Raw genomic sequence first — 22125 nt, 5'->3', positions numbered from 1 at the left:
TCCCTCCCCTTCTTTGTTTGAGGTAAACCTAAAACAAAGTCCATAGATATATCCTCCCAAGGAACACTAGGTACAGGCAAAGGCATATATAAACCATGAGGATTGAGTCGTGACTTAGCTTTTTGACATGTAGTGCAGCGAGCAACAAAACGCTCAACATCCCGTCTCATCTTTGGCCAAAAGAAATGTGTAGCAAGTATATCCCCCGTCTTCTTGACGCCAAAGTGTCCCATTAGTCCTCCTTCATGTGCCTCCTGCAACAACAAAAGACAAACGGAGCCAGCTGGAATGCATAGCTTGTTAGCACGAAACACAAATCCATCGTTAAGAATGAACTTGTTCCAAGTTCTCCCTTCCTTACAATTCTGCAATACATCTTTAAATTCAGCATCATGCACATATTGATCTTTGATGGTCTTCAAACCAAATATTTTAAAGTCAAGTGGTGAAAGTATAGTATAACGACGAGACAATGCATCAGCAATAATATTTTCTCTACCCTTCTTGTGTTTAATGACACAAGGTAAAGTCTCAATGAATTCAACCCATTTAGCATGTCTACGGTTCAGTTTTGCTTGACTTTTAATGTGTTTCAATGATTCATGATCAGAATGTATAACAAATTCCTTGGGCCATAAATAATGTTGCCATGTTTCTAAGGTCCGAACAAGAGCATATAATTCTTTATCATAAGTAGAATAGTTCAGACTAGGCCCACTCAATTATTCAGAAAAGTATGCAACAGGTTTGCCATCTTGTAATAACACACCTCCTAATTCAATTCCACTAGCATCACATTCAAGCTCAAAAGTCTTATTAAAATTAGGAAGTTGGAGTAAAGGAGCATGTGTCAACTTATCTTTCAATACCGTGAAGTCTTCTTCCTGTGCGGTACCCCAAACAAAAGGCACATCCTTCTTTGTAAGCTCGTTGAGAGGTGCAGCAATGGTGCTAAAATCTCTCACAAAATGCCTATAGAAACCAGCAAGGCCAAGGAAACTGCTCACTTGTGTGACCGTTTTGGGCTGCGGCCAACTCTCAATAGCTTCAATATTGGCTTTATCAACTTCAATTCCTTGTGGAGTAACAACATAGCCAAGAAAAGATACTCGGTCGGTGCAAAAGGTGCACTTTTCAAGGTTACCAAACAAACGTGCATCACGTAGAGCAACAAAAACATCACATAAATGTTCCAAATGTTCCTCCAAAGATTTGCTATAAATCAATATGTCATCAAAGTAAACTACCACAAATCGTCCAATGAAAGCACGTAAAACTTCGTTCATTAACCTCATGGAAGTACTAGGTGCATTAGTTAACCCAAAAGGCATGACTAACCACTCATATAATCCAAACTTAGTTTTAAATGCTGTTTTCCATTCATCTCCCAATTTCATACGAATTTGATGGTATCCACTACGCAAATCAACTTTGGAGAATATTGTAGAGCCACTCAATTCATCAAGCATATCATCTAGCCTAGGAATAGGATGACGATAACGAATAGTAATATTATTAATGCCTCTACAATCAACGCACATACGCGACGTACCATCCTTTTTCCGCACTAAAATGATAGGAACAGCACAAGGAGTAAGGGATTCGTGTATATAACCTTTGTCGAGCAGTTCTTGTACTTGACGCATAATCTCCTTCGTCTCCTCTGGATTGGTACGGTATGGTGCACGGTTGGGTAATGATGCACCGGGAATTAAGTCAATTTGATGCTCAATCCCTCGAATAGGTGGTAATCCCGGTGGCACGTCTTGTGGAAAGACGTCAGCGAACTCCTGCAAAATGTTAGTGACAGCAAGAGGCAAAGAGGAAGGCACGTCCTCGAATGAAAATAATGCCTCTTTGCACACAAAAGCGTAGCAAACAGATTTGCTAAAATCTAGATCTTCAATATCAGATTTGGTGGCAAGTAAACATGCACTTTTCAATTTAATTTCAGAAGCAACACTAGATGGTTTATTATTAGGCTTCATTTGTTGCTCAAATTCTTTTGCCACAATCTGATTTTCACTCTTATTTTTCTCCTGTTTTGCTTTATTAGCTCTATTAAAATCATCTTTCAAAATGGAATCGGGAGTCATAGGAAGCAAAGTAATATGGCTATCCTTATGAACAAGAGTATACTGATTATTTTGACCATGGTGTACAATTTTTTTATCAAATTGCCATGGTCTACCAAGTAATAAGGAACATGCTTGCATGGGTACCACATCACAGTCAACATAATCAGCATATGTCGAGATACTAAAATGCACATGAACAATACATGTTACCTTAACTTTGCTGCTGTTGTCGAACCATTGGATGTAGTAAGGATGTGGATGTGGTCGTGTGGTGAGAGAGAGCTTCTCCACCATCTCCATGCTAGCCAAGTTGTTGCAGCTCCCTCCATCTATGATGACGTGAACAGAACGTTCCTTCACAACTCCCTTTGTATGAAATAAATTATGCCTCTGATTTTGCTCAGCTTGTGTAACCTGCACACTCAAAACACGTTGAGCAACTAAACATTCGTACCTGTCAGCATCTTCAGGAGCCATGTATTGCGTCTCATGATCAGAATCATCTCCATCGTGTTCTTCATGTGTAATAAGAGCCAAAGTCTCCTCATCATAGTCACTAGCGGACTCATACCCACTATCCTCAGTAACAATCATCACACGCTGAGATTTGCATTCTCTCGCAAAATGTCCTCATAGAGGCAAAGGTGTCCCGATGTTTCGATAAGATGGTGGCTATCATTTCTGTGGGAGTCGACCTTGACAATCCGACTACAAACGTGCGAGATGTCGCGCCTTAGCAATCGCTAAACCAACTTCCGAGGGGTTATTGACCATGCCGGAGCACGATCAACTTGACCACGAGGGTCTATTTCCTGCGAGCAAACAAAGAACAAGTAAGAAACTGAGATTGCAATCTGGATATTGCGAATATAAGATGAAAGCTTTATTGATCAAGGTGGGGTTCTGTGATGTCTTGGCCTGGTCGTTGGACAAAAACGAAGTACGCGAAGTTGCAGCTATGGCGAACTTTTAATCTAAACAAAACCCAAAGTCTAAACGATGCCCTAAGGGCGGTATATATGGAGGAGAGAGGGGGAATTTCATGGCCCTTGGTGGTGAGGTCCGAAACCAACCCTAACTCTTGTTTCCCCACACATACGGACTCTAAAAACAGCCTATACTTAAGTACTTCGAAAATACATGGGCCTGGCCCAATAATAAGGTGACGCAGCACCTAGAATAGTCTCTGGACGAAATTTATGAAGTGGCATCTTGTATATTTCGTCCCATGTTTCATGCACTCATTATGGTGGCTTCAGAGTCCTGTAATCATCACTTGTAACTCCGTTCTTGTTCCCCTTGCGCATGCCATCATCTCCATGCTTGAACTTGCTCCAAGGTTCATCTTTCTTGTCCAAGCTAGGCCCTTCATTTGTAAGCAAAACAAATGTATCCAATTTAGGCAGCATCATATTCTCATGGACATTAGAATCGTTACTAAGAAACGAAAGTACCTGATAATTCAATTGGCGTGCGCGAGCTCTAGTAATTGATCCAGTATGTATAGCAGCAGGGGCTGTGGGTGTAACAATGGTATTGATGTCCTCATCATTACTAATGGCCTCATGCAATCGCAACTTCTCCCAAATCTCTTTTGCCTTACACAGAAACAACACGTGATTCGTATCTTCTGGCCCATTCAAACATGATGGGCAGATGGACGAAACTTTCATATGTCTATTAGCAAGCGTACACGACACGGTAGGGTTCCATGCAAAATACGTCAAATGAAAAATTTCACCTTTGTTGGACAAGATAATTGCTAAATCTTACTCAAAATAGGATTGACATTTGTTCTACCATACCATTTGTGTGTTTGCAATTTCCTTTCATATTGTTTGTTTCATTCCTCCAAATAAGCCGAATAAAATGTGAACCATTTTTTGTATAGTTTCAAGCAATGAAATCCGTCATATTATGCATAAGGAGAGGAATCACAAGCATCCTTTGAGCGTCAATTGGCCACAACATTTGCCTCACTAAATTTTGATCCAAAAAATTGATGACTTGATTTATAAGATCAATAACTTTTGACACCCGCAAAAAAAAAGATCAACAACTTTTCACAGAAGATGCTCTTTTCTAGAAGTAATAAATTTTCTGTCCGCGACAGTTGAAATAGAGGGCATGGATGGAATGCCAGGTTGAAATAGAGGGCAATGGAACGAAGAAGACGCTCCGTTGCAACATACGGGCGTGTTCCCTCGATCAAAAAGAAAAATGCTACAGGGTGATTGCGGAGAAGGAAGAGACGCCCGCCAGACCTCAACCTTGCCGGGCCCTCTTTGATTCGCAGGATTTTCAAATTGTAGGAATAGGAAAAGTATAGGGTTGGAGTGGCATGCACACATGAATCCTACAGGATTAGCATGGAGTATTTGATGGCACAGAAAAAGCAAAGGAATTGTAAAAAGAGGTTGGAGTGGATGTTAGATTTCCTATGAAATGTAGTATAAAAGATTCCCTAGAAAAAATTTCTATGAGATTCAATTTTATGAATCAAAGGAGCAACATAGGAAAAATTCTTGAGGATTTCAATCCTCCAGAAATTCTATAGAATTCCTTTGAATAAAGGAGTAGTTTTAGCCGCCGCCGCCGCCGTAGAGCCCGTTCCCCCTCCCGCGGCCAGCGACCATGTCGAGTGGCCTGAACATGTCCCTAGACGACCTCATCAAGCAATCCAAGTCCAGGCCCAAAGCCAACCCCGCCTTCTCTTCCGGGCCCACCCGCCGGGCGGCGCCGTCCGCCCGAACCATGCCCTACCCGCCGTCTGCTCCCAAGGTACGCCGTCGCGTTCGCACTCCCTACCGGGCTTCAGGCCCTTCCTCCCTGCGCAAGAAACCTAACTCCACCAGCTGATGCCCGCCCATCCAGGCCGCCACCGCCGACTCTCTGTACGGTGTCTACTCCGAGCACGTTGCCGCCATGGCAACCTCCCCGCCACCGCCGGCGGTGGCCGGGCCACAGGCACTCGAGACGGGCACGAAGCTGCACATCTCCAACCTCGACTCCAGCGTCACCGTCGAGGACGTCCAGGTGCTTGCTGTTCTTCTGTTGCTATTGCTCTTAAGATTCATGCCAATACCTTATTCTTGTTGGTTGACTGTAATGTCTTAGCTATATTTTTATTCTGGGGGAAAGCCATCATGGCAATATATTCATTAGTCAAAATAGTTCCCTCCAACAAGAGGATCGTGTTGCCACAAGCTAACAAGGTATCCAACTGCATGATTAGCTAGTATATGTGCTTCACAATTATCAAACTTAACTCTAGCGCAACCACGACATAAGAAGGTGCATTCTTCATAAACTGCTGCTGTTTGGCCTATTGAATTGCTGTCTGATCGCATGGTCTCCACAACCTCCAGGCAGTCGGACTGAACAACAATACGATTAGATCCCATATCTCCTGCCAATAGCAAACCGTCCCGGAGAGCATGAGCCTCAGCCATAGGTGCAGCTTCTTGCTGCAATATCACTGTATAAGGTAACATGACCGTTGAGCACCACAAAGTCTTCTGGCAGCTTCTCCCTGCTGTGCCGAGTGATCCCACTCAGTTTCTTCCTTGATCTAGCATAGTTGAGGCACAGGGCCAGAATAGCTTGCGCGGACCGTGCCGCCACCTGTACTGATTCAATCATGGGCCACTTGCCTTCTCTCCCACCATACGTACCAAGTTGTGTTAGCTAGTAGCTTCCCCGTCCGATCTTTCGAATAAGCAAGGGCCGAGTCTGCCCTTTCATTTATCAAACTGTGAAAAACAAATATCCAATTTCTGTAATTGAAGATCCCCTGGAGCTATTTTCCAAAATTGATCTTGGGAGTGGGTATCACCAAATAAGGATGGAAGATGAGTATATTGCAAAACTACATTTTCAACTTACATGGGCCATTATGAATATATAGTAATGCCTTTTGGCCTTACTAATGCACCAGCAACCTTTCAATCCTTGATCAATTTTTTGCTGGCATCTTATCTTAGGAAATTTCTAGTAGTTTCCTTTGATGATATACACATCTACAGCTCCTCAACGGATGAGCACTTAAAACATTTAGCTGCTGTGTTTTCCATTCTCAGAAGCAACAAACTATTTGCTAAATTCAGTAAGTGTTCATTTGGACAAACTCAGGCCCTGTCATGTGGTTACTGCTGAAGGGGTGTCAACTGATCTGTTAAAATTCAGGCTATGCAGAACTGGCCTGCTCCCACCAATGTCACTGAGTTGAGGAGCTTTCTAGCGCTGACTGGGTATTAAAGGACATTCATTCAGGCTGATCCTGGGTCATGTAATTGCCGCTGAAGGTGTGTCAACTGATCCAGTTAAAATTCAGGCTGTGCAAAACTGGCCTGCTCCCACTAATGTCATTGAGTTAAGGAGTTTCTGTAGCATCCCTGTATCAACACTATGCAGATCTAGCATCTTCCACTAGCCTCCATATAATATCGATCCTAAGGTGCCCACTTCAGTCCTTCACACAACACACGCGTTGGAAACGTGCACGCCATGTGGCAGGATGGTCGGTGTCGCAACACAAAATAGCGAAATAATCCACAACAACAACATATACATATACATATACATATACATATACAACAACTTCGAAGAGTCAAATTTAACGAATGAATACAACAACGGCCTTTCGTTCAAGATACAACTCATACAACGGAAGCGAGTAGACCTTAGACATGTAAGAATACTAGTTGTCTTAAGAAGGCTTAAACTAAAGCAAAGGCGTTCATATCGCTACCCAGGCCGCGGTATGTTGGAAAACCAACTAACGCCGTCCATCATCAAACCTGCTTCCTGAATCGTTGCCGGCTGGATTGGCAGCAATCCAGGTAAAAGAGTATGGGATGATAACCAGCTAACTCATCCATCATCAAACCTGCTTTCTGAATAGCTGTCGGCTGGATTGGCGGCAATCCACGTAAAAGAGTAAATTAAGCAAGGTGAGTAGTCAGCTGTACTCGCATGACTTACCTGAGACCTACACTATTTATGCATCAGGTATCAAAGGGGGTAAGGTGTTTAGCGGCAGCAAGCACTAGCACCTATAGAGACCCGCTACATCTTGCGCTTATCAGGTACAAGGAATGAGAGCGTATAAGAACCAATTACGCTAATCGTGGTGCAACGCAACCCCACAGGCTGCATCCATACTGAGCTTCTATCCTATCGCCACACATCACAGAGCCTTGCATTCCCCTTTGGATCACCCACGAAGAAAATCCCCAAGGCACTTGGCAACTTTTATTAATTATTTGAAGTTGTGCAACTCTGTTAACTAACAATATTAAGGGTGGGCAAATTTTAGAGATTACAAGTTGAAGTTGTGCTATGATCAAGTCGACCGATTCAAGTCGTCCATAACCGCGGACACGGCTATCCGGATAGATTTATCCCTGCAGGGTTGCACCAATTTACCCACACGCATGCCTGTCAAAACCACCTGCTGGCCCATTATAGGTATGAACCGGAAGATTTGAAAGAGACACGTTGTTGCCCTAGGTATATCCAAGACCAGAAAGCCACCCGGCGAGTCAATCAAGTGTCCTACCGGCTCTCCGAGTCAGGACCCAATCGTGAGTGGGAAGCGGTCATGATTGACTGTTGCCTCGAACTGTGGTCAGCCGTCTGCCTGTCCACAATTTGTGAACCACCAGGGGTTGCAGCCCCTAACTGTGGTCAACCACCTAGTGGATCCGAATGGAAGAAACAAAAGTAAAACCAGCGTGCGTCTCCTGGAAAAGTCTACAGTTTCGAGTACCCGTGGGAGGGGGGGGGGGGGGGGGGGGATACACCACTCCCACATGTGGTTAGAGCGCTCATTCTTGAACATAAGTGATCCTGGGTCCTAGGTCGGCTCAAGTGTAACAAAACACCATGCCCTCAACATGGTCTCCCAACAGTACCTTCCTAACTTACTATCTCATATTGCACACATGACATCATCATCTGGCTTGGCGTATCTGCTCACCAAAACGCCGGGCAGCGGCGTACACTGGGTCAAAGCAGCCTTGCAGCAGCAGGAGAGACATGTCCCACGCTGCAGAATCCATCTTCACTGCGGCACTGTTTGAGTCCATTGGGGAGACAGGGTGCTTTGAATTTGGTCGGCAACGACGGTCGCCGTTGGCGGCCCTGACCTATGTGGTTCTGGCATCGGCGATGGGGGCGCCCTGCATCGTGCGTACCGTCTGAACGGGAGAGGTGGGCAGGATGGGTGGGGAAAGGCAGGACCAAGATTAGTGGCTTAACCGTGCAGGATTAGGGGTTGATCGGTGGGATTGGTGGCTTGCTGGCGCTCAACATTGGGAGACTATGCACCATTAGATCGCGTGATTAAATGGTTGAGATAGTTTGGATCTGCCCCCTTTGGTTCTTTATAGGGGTAGTAGATAAGGACATGATATTGGTGGTGGTTGATAGATTTACTAAGTATGCTCACTTTATTCCCATGAAACATCCTACTACATGAAAAGTGTGGCTAAAGCTTTCTCTCACAACATATTTACATTACTTGGCTTGCGAACTGTGATTGTGACTGATAGGCATGTAACCTGATGGTCAAACCGAAAGAGTGAATCAGTGCTTGGAAACCTATTTAAGATGCATGAGCTTTCAACAGCCAAAGAAATGAATGCGCTGTGGCTCACTTTAGCAGAGTGGTGGTACAACACCACCTTCCATACTAATCTGAAATCACACCATCCCAAGCACTTTATGGATTGTCTCCTCCTATGGTTGCTGAATCTGCTATTCTTGATTCTATATGTGAAGTGACACATTGCTTCAGAGCAGACAAGCAGCCTAGGAAATCATAAAGGGCAACTTACTAAAGGCACAACAAAGAATGAAGTGTTATGCTGATAGAAAAAGTGAGGACAAATCTTTTCAAACTTGTGATGTGGCATTTCTCAAGCCGCAGCCCTATAGACACACATCACTGAGTTTACATAAGCATGTGAAATTACTCTCAAGTTTTATGGGCCTTTCAGAGTAATTGAACAAATTGGGAATACCACATACAAACTGCTCCTACCAGAAGGGTGTCAGCTGTACCCCACATTCCATGTCAGCCAGCTCAAGACACACCTTGGACCTCAGGTCATTCCCTCTCCTCATGTCCCATTAGTGAATGTTGATGGCGTAATACAGATGGAGCCTGAAGCTGTGCTAGGGAGAAAGCTCATTCACAGGCCACAGGTTGCAATCAGCATCTCAGTTGTTCGCTGGCTGATAAAATGGGCCAATCTACCGGTGGAAGCAGCAACATGGGAAGATTCGGCGTTTGTCCAGAAGGTTTTTCCATCTTTCCAGCCTTGAGGACAAGTACTGTCTCAGCTGGGGGGAATTGTCAGGCCCTGTTCTGAAGTTAACTGAAGATATCCACTTCTATTCGAATTGTCAGGCCCCGTTCTGAAGTTAACTGAAGATATCCACTTCTATTGTTCCCTTGCTTGGTAGCTTGTTTTTCACGTTGATCTTTGATCCATCGGCTGATGACGCACGACACCGCTTCGCCAATGGGCCGCTTCCTTAACCATTGATCGACCATCCGAAGCACCAAGCCCTTGGTGTCGCTGTTGATCGTCCGACAATGGCCCACTTGCTTTAATTCCTGTTGCTCTACTTTTCACTTGCTCCCGCACTGTAGTGGCTATAAAGCCCTCTCCTCGTTCATTTTCGGTTACGCTTTTGTAATTGGGTTAAACCCTAGCCGCCTGTGGCGTGCTGTACCTACCTTCTTCCTTTCCATGTAACAGAAACCCAGATCTAAGCGGCTTAATCCTGCTTGTTCTTTGAATTTCATACAAATTTTCAGTGTTAGAGTAGTTCAGGTCTTGACCATCTGTTAATAATTTTAGTGTGAAGTGTTCCTTGAGAGACCATCTCTTAATCTCCATGATTATTGGTCCACAGATTTCATAATTCCATGTGACAGATTGAGCTCATGTACTCCCTCCAAACGAGTTCTGATCACCACGGAAGAATATGATCATGCTTTCCAGTCTTTGATAAATAATATATTTAAAATAGAGTGTTACTATTCTGCAACCGGTTGCATAATACTTATTCTACAGCTAGTTTTGCACTGCCTTCCAATAACAATGTGTCCTGCCTTAGTTCTCAAAAAAACAATGTGTCCTGCCTTGACTCGATCTATTGTACTGCCTCTACAGTCAGGTTATGGAGGTTGTAGAATAGTAAACCTATATATTTGAATATATAGAGTGGGTCACACAAAGATTGTACAAACAGATTGATCACAAATAGCAATTATATTTTTGCGAGTTTTACCATGCATGTTTATATTGTTTTTTTTCCGAGAAAACGCAAGAGAGTTTGCGTTTCATTTCATTGAACAGGAAGAGAACAGCAGTACAGGTACAACCTCCCAAGAGGAGGGACACACGCACACACATCATCGTCCTCACCAAACGAGCAGGCGAGGAGGTGCTACCAACTACAGACTGCAACTACGAAAGGTCTAGCCTTGTCCAGCCTCCAACCATGAACGGCGAGGTAGCTAGACTCAGAGCCTCAAGGCCGCGTCACAGCCGTTGCCAGGCGCCTCCAAAGAAGACCGCATCTCCAGGGCTGTCCAGGCCAACGTACCTTCCACCCATAAGTGCCTAAGAGACGGCAGGTGGATGGCAGGACCCAACCAGGACTAGTGAAGCCATCGTCTTGGACATGCCGGCGCCGGCGTACATAGCGCCCCGGACGCCCACACTCTATGCTGAAGCCCTCATCACAGCATCGCATTACCATCAAGCCTTGCCGGAAGACCGGGGAGGCCACCATCTCCAGCTGCTGCATCGGGGACTCCAAGTGCGACCCAAGCAACACCTTCAAGAAGGGGATGGCGCTGAGGCGCAACCGCTGCCTTGTCCAATGAACTGGACCAAGGGTTTCCCCCGGTGCTCAAGGAGAGGGTCAGTCCGGGCCATGACAGCGCCTCCATGGAGGTTACGGCACCCTTAGGCGTCGCTGTTGTCAGCGCAGGCCATCGCCGCGCAGGGATTTCGCCCCGGCCCAAGACCAGAACCCCAAATACCGCCGAAGCAGAGCAGACAGGAGGCGGGGAAGCAGACCGCCGGAGAGGACCATCAGCACCGAGAAGGAAACCACGTGTCGTCACCGTCGATGTAGGGAAGCACCGGCCAGCGCAGAGCAGCAGCCGTCGGATGGCTGCCAAACTAGGCCAGCCACCGCAGGGGGTCGCGTCGAGCAGGGGTAGTGGCGCCGTCGCGGGGACCTGCCACCTGCACCTTGCTGCCGCCGACCATGGCCGCTGCCGCGGTGACCCGCAGCCTCCGCCACCTGGATCCGCCGGGGCACAGCCAAGCAGCCGCAGCCGCAGCCGCGCACCCAAAGGGTCGCGCTGCGCCGCCCGCGTGCTCGCCACGCCAGGTCCAGAGGCCCGACCCTTTGGATCTGGGGCCGCCGTCGCGAAACCCTAGGTCCGGAGCAGCACGGCTCCGTCAGCCTCGTCGAGCCCAACGCTCGAGGGGGGAGGCAGCCTGGGAGCGAAGTCCCGCCGCCGCCGGATCCGCCAGGGCTTTGCTCGGCGGGGAGCACCGGCGGCGGCAGGGGAAGGGGGAGGAGGAGGAGAGGGAGCGCTCGAGGCTGCGTCGCCTCCCGAGTCGCCCGTGGGGAGGGCGACGCGGGGGAGGGGGGGGAGGGGGGGGGGCTTAGTTCCATGTTTATATTGTGATAAAAACTACGGGCCCAACTGCAACATGGATGTTATAAAAGTTGAGTCACTCTGAACCACTTAATGAAATCGTTGCACTTTGAACCATGCATACTTGTACCATTATGTAGCATTGAACCATGTTCGGTGTGACCACATAGGCCTGATTAGTTGCGAGTCAGTGCGGTAATGTCCATTCTAAACATGGCCATTGTGAATTTGTGATATATTTATACAAATATCGTACTTCCAATTTATTTATTATTTATTTTGTCCTTCAAAGTAACCCAAGTCCCATAATACATGGCCCAGAGTGAAATTACTCATCATGAGAAGTAAAGAAGTATTATGAATTTGTGACCAAAGCAGACAACACGTAACTCTACATTTGTTTTAAGCACATAACTTAATTGTTATGTGATTGTAGCCGATGGGCTTTGTTTTTTCTTTATCTTGTCAGGAACTCTTTTCAGAGATTGGTGAGCTCAAACGTTATTCTGTTAACTACGATAAGGATGGGAAGTCTCAGGTAGATTGTTGAGCAATGTCTTCTCCAAGTATCATATATCATCTGTAGTTTCTACACCACAGATCTTTCTTGACTCTTTTCCTGTTAGGGAAGTGCGGAAGTTGTCTTTGCAAGAAAAGTAGATGCTTTGGATGCTATTGAGAGATATAATGGTGTTCTGCTTGATGGGAAGCCAATGAAGATAGAGCTCATTGGAAATAAGACCGAGCCACACCCAACAGAACCTTTGATGTACAACGGCACTTCTTCTAACTACAATGCAACTCCAAACAGGTTAGTCTTTTTAATTAAATTTCTTATGTATGGTTTAATCACTGTCAAAGAATGGGATATCCTTTTCGCTCATATAAGGACATTCTCTTACACTACACCTGTTGATGTTTTTCTAATCCTTTGAAGCAATCTGTCATTTTTAATGCATCAAATTGGTTAAGTTGTGTCCTGTCAGGACAGGAATTCTTCAGACAACAGTTAGAAACAGCACAGTGCCGTTTCATTTGCCAGCGCGCATTACAACCGTCGATCGAAGATCCTACGGCTCCAGCGAGCGTGCCGTTTCGCTCTCAAGTCACCGCTCGCAACCGTTGATCTCCAGATGAACGGCTGCAGTAGTTTTCTTCCTTTAAACTTTACTGCATGCTCTGTAATTGCTGAACCTGTCACTTTCTTGCTTTTCACCTGCTCGAACCCCTTTTTAAACCCTCCTTCGGCTTGTGGAGAGGGCATTCTGGATGTGTCTGGGCTTGGCCCTAAAGCCGCCGTGTTCCGGCTGGCGAACCCTAGTTTTGTGGCTCAGATCCACCAGCAATCGATTCCTTAAAATTCCCCAAAATTGTGTCGATTTCAGTTGCGTTCGCTGAATTTTGTGACAGTTCTTAGTTCGGTCCTGTCATGTCCTGAACCTAACATCTGGCCAAATGGAAGAGCAGCAGAGTTTGGAAACGTAGAAATTTAGATTCCAGTACACTTGTTTATGTTTGTCAATGTTTTAAATTGTTTCGTTGGTAACACTTCTGATCATTATTCTCCGTGATCGTGTAGCCACAGTGAGTAGGTGCCCCTACCGCTGCTGCATGATAGCATTCACAGAGCTAGGTTGTTCAGTCTAAATTATCTAATAACGTGGTGATGATTGCAATCTGTAACATAGGGCTTTTGTTTGTGAAGCAGCACAGGGTTGTGGAGGAGCAACTCCACCTTACTGCTACAAAGTGTACAGCACAAGAGTTGAAGGAACTACTTCAACGTGCTGCACTAGATATCACTCTAGAGGCGAATGTAGGCCAATATGGCAGCTGGAGTTCAATCCAGAACTCCTAGAGCACAAGATCTACTCCAAGATCTTAGATAAAAACACCAAGTTGTATTATAGGTAGTGGGGTATATAGTTTGGTTACAAAGTAGAGGTGAGGACCTCTATTTATAGGGCTTTGGGAAGCCTTTAGATACTTCTACTTATAGCTGGACACTCTAGAAAACATTATTTAAGATTCACCATTTCTACTCATAGCTACTCACAACTAGAGGACTCTAGAAAATATTAGGTAGGGTAGAAAAGAAAAGAAATACTACACTAGAGTGGAAGCATCTAGAAGAAGTAGCCAAACAAATCTGACATACGATTTGTTTTTTCTTTTTCCTCATCTAGTGTTCCTCATCATTCTCCCCTAGTTGTTTGGAACTTGCCCTCGAGTTATCTTCATAGAGCGCTTCTTCTGGATGGTAGAGAGTCAAGTCCGAAACATTGGAAGTGTTGGATAAGTTTCTCTTTAACACCTAAACCCTAAACCCTAAACCCTAAACCCTAAGCGTTATCATTTACATTCCTCACGATAGAGAAGGGTCCATTAAGGGTCCATACCTTCGCTGCCTAAGTTTCTCTTTAACACCTAAAGGTAGCCTCTTTTTTCGGAGGTATACCATCACCTTATCACCAACTTGGAATGATTTTGGCATCCTTTTGCAGTCAGCAAGTTGTTTATATTTCTGATTTTGTGCTTCCAGAACACCATGAATCTTTTCAAATAACTTAGTGTAATTATCAGCAAAGGACAATGCTGATTTTGAGTTTCCCCTTGATGGTAGCTTCACCAGGTCCACCACATGTGTTGGAACTTTAGTGTAGACAATGGAAAAAGGGCTCCTTCCTTTGGATCTATGCTTGGAGTTATTGTAGGAGAACTCTGCAAGAGATAAAGCCAAATCCCATTGTCCCTTTCTTTCTCCACAAATGCAACAGATCAGATTACCCAAAAACTTGTTCACCACTTTCGTTTGTCCATCTATTTGTGGATGAGCAGTGCTAGAAAATTTCAATTCAGTGTTGAATTGCTTCCACAAAGTGAGCCAAAATGCAACAAGAAACTTGCTATCACGGTCTGAGACGATGGACCTTGGTACTCCATGAAGTCTGACCACTTCTCGAAAGAACAGATTTGCCACATGATGAGCATCTGTTGTCTTGCGACATGGGATGAAATGAGCCATCTTAGAGAATCTATCCACGACTAGTCCACGACCACAAACACAACATCACTCCCTCGCCGTGTTCTTGGCAAGCCTAAGACGAAGTCCATAGAGATGTCCTCCCATGGAGTGACAGGAACAGGCAAAGGCATGCATAACCCTGTGTTCTGGACTTGGCCTTTGCAGGTTTGACATATAGGGCATCACTGAACAAACTTTCCAGCATCTCTCTTTAGTTGTGGCCAAAAGTAGCGAGCTTCCAGGTTAGCGGTAGTCTTGTCCCGTCCAACATGGCCAAGATCATTTGAATGGAGTTCTCTATTTAGTTTGTCACGCAGAGAACTCCTTGGGATGCACAAACGATCATTTTTGAAGACATAGCCATCTTGCACCAAATAGTCATCACCTAATGGCTAGCCTTGACGTGCTTCACCCAAACATGGCCAAAGTCATCATCATCCTCATACAACTCCTTTATTTGATCCATGCCTGGAAGTTCAGCCTCAAAAGAAGTCAAGAGGCTTGCACGATGACTCAAAGCATCGGCCACTCGGTTAGTTGTCCCAGATTTATGAACAATGAGATAGTTAAACCTCTCCAGGTATGCTGCCCATCTTGCTAGTATGCGGTCAAAATGTTTTTGATTTCTAGAATGCTTCAAGGATTGATGGTCACTATAAACAATGAACTCTTTAGGCAGCAAGTAGACTTCCCAAGTTTTCAAAGCTCTAAAAACGGCATACAATTCTTGTTGATAGGCACTCTGTTTCTGTCTAGCTTCGCTTAACTTCTCACTAAAGAAAGCAACGGGCTTCCTTTCGTGAGATAGAACAGCTCCAATGCCTACTCCACTTGCATCACACTCCAACTCAAAAGTCTTCTTGAAATCAGGTAGCACCAAGACGGGAGCTTGTTAGAGTTTTTGCTTGATCTCATTGAAACTAGCTTCAGCCGCTTCTGCCATTGGAACTTTCCTTTCTTCAGGCACTCGGTAATTGGTGCCATGATAGTGCTGAAATTCTTCACAAATCGTCTATAGAAAGTTGCAAGGCCATGAAAACTTCTTACCTCAGAAATGGTCTTTGGAGTTGGCCATTCTCGGATTGCTTCAACCTTGGAATCATCAACATGAATACCGTCACATGTTATGACGAATCCTATGAAAAGATGTTGTGTTTGCAGGAAAACACATTTCTTCAAGTTGACGTAGAGCTCATTTTCCCTTAGTACTTCTAGCACCTTCCGGATGTGATCAAAGTGTTCATCCTCATCCTTGCTAGATCAAGATGTCATCGAAATGGACCACAACAAAGTGGGATAAGAAGGGTCAAAAGACTTGATTCATCAAGTGCATAAAGGTACTTGGTGCACTTGAGAGTCCAAATGGCATGACCAGCCATTCAAACAACCCATCCTTTGTCTTGAAGGCTGTTTTCCATTCATCCCCGAGTCTGATACGGATTTGATGATATCCGCTTCTTAAATCTAGCTTTGTGAACACTCTTGCTCCACTAAGCTTACCCAACATATCATCCATACGGTGAATAGGGAATCTATACCTTACAGTGATCTTGTTAATGGCTCTACTATCGGTACACATGCACCAAGATCCATCTTTCTTTGGCGTGAGCAGGGCTGGTACAACACATGGGCTAATACTTTCTCGAATGTGCCCCTTCCGCAGCAATTCCTCCACTTTCTCCTTCAATATATCATGCTCTTTTGGGCTCATTCGATAGTGTGGAAGATTAGGAAGACTTGCTCCCGGAATTAAGCCAATTCTATGTTGAATTCCTCTCATCGGTGGCAGACCTTGTGGCTCTCCTGGTATGTGCAACACACAAATCTGTCTCCTTCAAGTCTTCCATAAACTCATGAGAGGTGTGGGAGATAGTTAACATAGTTATTCTCTCCTCCTTAGAGGTATTACCTTCAGTTTTGTTTGGTAGAATAATGATCTTTCTCCTGTTCCAAATGAAAAGAGTAAGAATTTTCCTTGCCCTTGTGTGTAGTATCCACATCAAATTGCCAAGGTCTCCCAAGAAGAACATGGCTGGCATCCATATCAACTACGTCACACAACACGTTTGGGCGATAATGCTTTCCCAAAGAAAGTGGCAGGTTGCATTGTTTGGTGATTCTCATATTCACTCCTTTCTTGATCCATCCAATAGTGTAGGGATTTGGATGATCATGGGTTTCAAGCTTTAAATGGTTCACCAACTTCTGGGAGATAAGATTATCGCAACTGCAACTATCAATCACTAATTTGCATATCTTGCCATTCATCGTGCATTTGCTCTCAAATATTTTCTTCCGTTGTGTGTCGTCAGGCTGTGGTGTGGAACATAGGAGACGCTGAATCACACATACCACCTCCACACCTTCTTGACAAACCTCTTGTCCCTCTACATCTTCAGATTCGTATTCTTCCTCATCGTCTTCACCATCATGGATAGTTGTGTTAACAAATTTTCTTAGTGGGCAACCGCTGGATATGTGTCCCTCTTTACCACATTTATAGCACTTCGTGCCTTCATTTGCCTTACCCTTGCCTCTAGTTTGCTTCGAGATGGGTCGTTTTGCCTTTGGTGGAGTGGTCTTTTCTTCCACTCCATTAGTGTGATCCCTAGACGAGCCTTCAGTATGAGGATATGGAGCCATAGTTGTCTTTCTCATCCTCACAAACCTCTCGGCCTTCAAGGCTAGGGCTTGTGCTTGATTAATGGACCAGATTTGTTGCATCATCAATCGATCTTGAATAGCATCATCGAGACCATTGATGTACCTTGCAACTTGTTGATCTTCAGCAAGGTTGCACCTCACTTGTAGCCTTAGAAACTCTTCCGTGTAATCTGAAACAGTCTTATTTCCTTGAGCACAATTTTGGAATTGGATAAATAGGATCTGGTCATAATCAGCAGGTAAAAATCTCCCTTTCAAAAGACTTTTCAATTGTCGCCAAGTTCTCACACGAGGTTCTCCTCTCAGCCTGCGTTCTTCTTGAACGCGATACCACCATGCACCGGCTCCTCCTTTCAGCTTGTAAGCGACCAAAGGAACTCTACGATCTTCCGGAACCTCTATGACCTCAAAGAAAGTCTCCACTTCATATAACCAGTCAAGGCACCCTTCAATATCAACATTTCCATTAGAAGTTGGGATTTCAGCTTTTACCTTGTATGTATCCCTTGCATATGTAGGGTTGGGTACTCTCCGATATGCATAGAGATCAGGCTCTTCAAGGGCATCATCATATTCTTCACCTTCAGGAGCTTCAACATAAATTGGCCTTCTTGAATTACGCTGGACTGCACGTTGAAATGCTCCAACCTTGAGGGAGATTTCAACCGTGTGTTTCGCTTTGATAGTGTCGGAGTCACTAAGCTATTGGACCTTGTATGGATGAGGATGGCGCTTCTTTTTAAGATGCAACTTGGAGCATAGTTATTCACTTGCCAAATTGTGCCAACTACCACCATCAATGATGTCCTTGATGGATCTTCCTTGGATTCCTTCTTTGATGTGGAAGATATGGCATCTTTGATCATCGTCATTTGTTGTTGAAGTTTCGAGATCTTGGAGACGACTCTTGTGGGACTTGAGTCGTTGTCATAAAAGACTTGATCATCTTTAGCTTCATTGACTTGTCGGTGTCGAGCAACATGATCCAATGGTTCCAGTTCTCCTTCACTATAAGATTCGTACTCTTCATCGGCATTGAGGATCATAGTGCCTCTTTTAGGATGACATCAAGATAGCAAGGTGAAACGTCAAGTTCAAGATGGCATCAATGGAGTACTTGATGACACCAATGGAGTAGGATGACATGAAATAGCTATCTTGCCTCTTGTAGGATGACATGTCATCTTGGTTGGAAATCCGCTATCTTGTTGTATGGTTGGATATCACAAATGAGGATAGAGACGCTAGCTTGATTGCACATAGAGGGCAAGGATTCGACCACTTGACTACTACTCTACTACTGCCAGAACTTCATGTTTTCCTACGAGTATCCTTGGCACTTGTATTTCTATTGCTCTTTGTACCTTTTGCTAACAAGCTTCTTCTTTCTCTTTTTTGTGATACTTTTCTTCCTTTTGCCTTTCCTCTTTGAGCCAAGATCAACAGTACAAGAATATTGCCATCAAGATAATGTGAGGATAGAAAGCACACCTCTGATCAATGAAATAAAAAAGTCGTGTAAGGCAAGTGATTGATACCCGACAATACTCCATAAGCTAGTCTCGGTAGGTTCAAGGTAATTGCAAAAGATGGAATGGCTCACAAGGTGGCAAAGTTGTGTGACGAAATGATATACCTCGTCGACACCTCTACTGTTATAAAATTGGAGGAGACCGACCTTGCTTCCTTTAAAGGTGTCAAAAGGATGGATGGATCGTCGTCATAGGCGAGCTTAGTGGTAGATGGGGCGGTGTAGGGTTACTTGTGCTTGTCGAAGAAGCCCTTGGTCCGAAGCCGTCGAAGATGCCTTCCACTCGTTGTAGCCGTCACCGTGCGCTCCTGGGTGAAGTCGGACACGAAGTTGGAATGTTCGACAAGTCGGATAATCTGACTTTGTCTCGGCAGCTACTCGTCAAATCGAGGAAGAACTCGAAATTGGAGGGAGAAAAGGAAAATTTTGGGGGAAAATTGGCTAGAGAAAAACAAATCAGAGGTAGATTGACTCGCACAACACCGGATCCATGGATCAAATCCAACCAAAACATCACTAGAAACAACAAATTGCTCGAAATCGGGTGAGGATATTTTTATGGGGATTTTTGTAATTGGGAAGAATAAAACAAATTAGGCTATAAATACGAGGGGGTGGGGTTCCAATTCGTGGCAACATTGCTCATGATACCAAACGATATGGGGCAAGTGTGGCTCGGTCTTCATGAATTGAAGGTGGATTGAGAGGGTACAAGTGCAAATCATGGGAAAAACAAGAGGAAAACACTCAATAGGACAAGATCCACTCCAATTAGCCTAAAATCCTAGGTCAATACAAGAGGCACATCTTAGATCCACAAAAAACATTGGAAAGTAGAGGAAACAAGGGTAGTTCTTCCCCAATCTCTAGGAGGTATGGAGGGCTTGAGAGATATTCCCCCCCAAATCTCTATGAGAGATGGAGGCCTTGGAATCCAAGGGATTCTTCCCCAGTGAGGAGGACTTGAACCTCTAAGAGGAGATGGATTGAGCAAGTCTCTCTCAAGTTTTTAGTTTATGCTTTGCTAACCCTAGAATGGAGGAGTACGGTTTATATAGTCTATACAAAGAGGGAAAGGTACACGGGTACGTGCCCCCTTACACTGAGCGCAGGCATGTCGGATGGTCCGACATAATCAAATATAATCTGAACATGTCAGACAATCCGGCCTTTGTCCGACATGATCCAGCGAGGCTTGGTAAGTCGGACATAAGGTCAGATTATTTGACATGTCGGATGTTATGTTAGATAAATTATGTCGGACTATCTGACTTCATTCAGAGAGCTCGGTTAAGTCGGACATTGGGTTGGACCCCAAGTCAGATAGTCCGACTTTTCTGTTGTTGGCTGGTTGGCCCCCTAGGTAGGTACTCTTTGCTCTTCAAGTCCCGTCTTCTTCGTAGCCTGTCCTTCATTCCTTGCCTTTCCATGCTCGATTTCATCGCACCTAACTACACATAGCGTTCCTCCTTGAGGTAGAAGTCATGTCTCACATGCAAGTATAGGGAGCTCGTATAGGAAGGATGTCACCTTGGGTGCTGCACGTGCCCTTGTCAATGGTCCACTTGAAGCTTGTGGCGTTTGATGGGTTCATGGTGATGTCCATAAGATGCTTTGCATCAGGTCCATCAGGTTCCTTGTTCTTTGCGTGGAGCCTGGCGCTGCTGGGGCCACGCCCATGCAGGCCACAGAGGCGATGGGTTTTGAGTGCAATAACGAGTGTGCTCTTGATTCCCTCATGGACTGGCATCATGAAATGACTATTTGTAAGAAAGTTAACCTATATGTTGGGACAGAGGTTTTTTATGATTTTGACCTTGGACAGTTGCATCTACTCGGTAGTCCAGAGGCTGTTTCACCGCACATAAATGAAGTTTGAACGTGAGTTTTCTGCACCTGAAGAATTCTGATTATGGACTTAAGGGTTGTGGCTCCTCATTTGGATTTGCAAAACTGATTCCAGCCACATGCCTGTAGATACTGACCCACTTGTACATTTTCTAGAGTATTAACATGCACAGCCTATCATATTACAAAATGCATTCTATTGTTTGTGGGACACCAGATGTCAACCACATTCTGTAGCCTGCATGTCAACTGGCATAGATTTGGCTCTGCAGGCCTTTTGAGCAGTGAATGTAAAACCAGCTTTATTTTTGGCAGGCCTTTTGAGCAGTGAATGTAAAACCAGCTTTATTTTTGGCAGGCCTTTTTACACCACACATTCATTAGTTTGGTACTCCTTTTGCAGTTTGCTTCAGAGAGGTGACCAGAGAGGGCCATTTCATGGTAATGGTCGTTCTGGAGGCAGTGGTCAGGGCGGTGCTGGCAAAAGAGGAATGTTTCAAGGCAACGTTCGTCCTGGAAACACTGTCCAGGACGGTGGTGGGCGGGGACAGGGCAGAGCCAGAGGGCATGATCGCAGCCGAGTTCCGGCCTCTGCTGCGGATCTTGATGCTGAACTGGAGCAGTATCATGCAGCAGCAGTGAAGCAAAAATGAGGCTCTGATGTACTCCGTATATTTTATACTCCCTCCGTCCATATATAAGTGACGTGGTTTTAGTCCAAATTTAAACTAAAACCACTTCACTTATTTATGAACGGAGGGAGTATATATATAGATTGTTGCATTATTAGTTTTCTGCTTTTAGTCGTCAGGTACCATGTTGAGAAAAGTTGGAAGGCATTAATTCGACATTTACATCTGCTGTGCTTTTGATATCCCTACTCCGTGCTGGATATGTCGTATTACCTAATTTTGAAACAGGGGTGTTCTCTTGGGGTTTATTTGGATAATAAGATTACAAAGAACTAGTTCTTGTTAAATTCAATTTCTAACTGAATCTTGGATATGTCGTATCATCTTGTTTGGATTGTCTAATTGAATCTCTAGATAAAAAAAACCGAGTTCTGCAAAAAGATCCGTCTAAGGCTCATTGAGATGAGACTTTGTTATGTCACATCTAAGTGATAGCATCTCCCTTTGTGTGGTCCCTTTTTCCTATGCAGCACACCTTTTTTAGCTTGTTCTGTTCTTGTATTTTTGTTTTTGTTTCTTTTTTTTTAGCAACTGTTTTTGTTTCTTGTAGATGTGCTGTTTCTGTCTGGATCGATGCAGCATTTGTTGGGCTG

The 22125-nt window shown here is 44.7% G+C and overlaps 1 protein-coding gene and 1 pseudogene across 1 annotated transcript; both read left to right on the top strand.

The window, feature by feature from the left end:
* The first annotated feature begins 4663 nt into the window (after positions 1 to 4663).
* Positions 4664 to 21824, top strand: LOC125537192 (THO complex subunit 4D). Its single transcript, XM_048700495.2, has 5 exons — positions 4664 to 4859; positions 4953 to 5114; positions 12242 to 12310; positions 12399 to 12583; positions 21244 to 21824. The coding sequence occupies exons 1-5, from the start codon at positions 4713 to 4715 to the stop codon at positions 21491 to 21493; spliced, it is 813 nt and encodes a 270-aa protein (XP_048556452.1). The 5' UTR covers positions 4664 to 4712; the 3' UTR covers positions 21494 to 21824.
* LOC125537193 (uncharacterized) lies at positions 5121 to 11669 on the top strand (annotated as a pseudogene).
* Positions 21825 to 22125: the final 301 nt, after the last annotated feature.

The sequence above is a fragment of the Triticum urartu genome, chromosome 2A, assembly GCF_056163025.1.
Source record: "Triticum urartu cultivar PI428250 chromosome 2A, HENAU_Tu73, whole genome shotgun sequence".
Classification (NCBI taxonomy): domain Eukaryota; kingdom Viridiplantae; phylum Streptophyta; class Magnoliopsida; order Poales; family Poaceae; genus Triticum; species Triticum urartu.
This window is presented reverse-complemented; position numbering and strand designations above follow the sequence as displayed.

Coding starts and splice junctions, on each gene's coding strand:
- LOC125537192 (XM_048700495.2), top strand. CDS start 4,713: ATGTCGAGTGGCCTGAACATGTCCCTAGACGACCTCATCAAGCAATCC. Junction 4,860..4,952: donor ACCCGCCGTCTGCTCCCAAG/GTACGCCGTCGC, acceptor CCGCCCATCCAG/GCCGCCACCGCCGACTCTCT. Junction 12,311..12,398: donor ATAAGGATGGGAAGTCTCAG/GTAGATTGTTGA, acceptor TTTTCCTGTTAG/GGAAGTGCGGAAGTTGTCTT.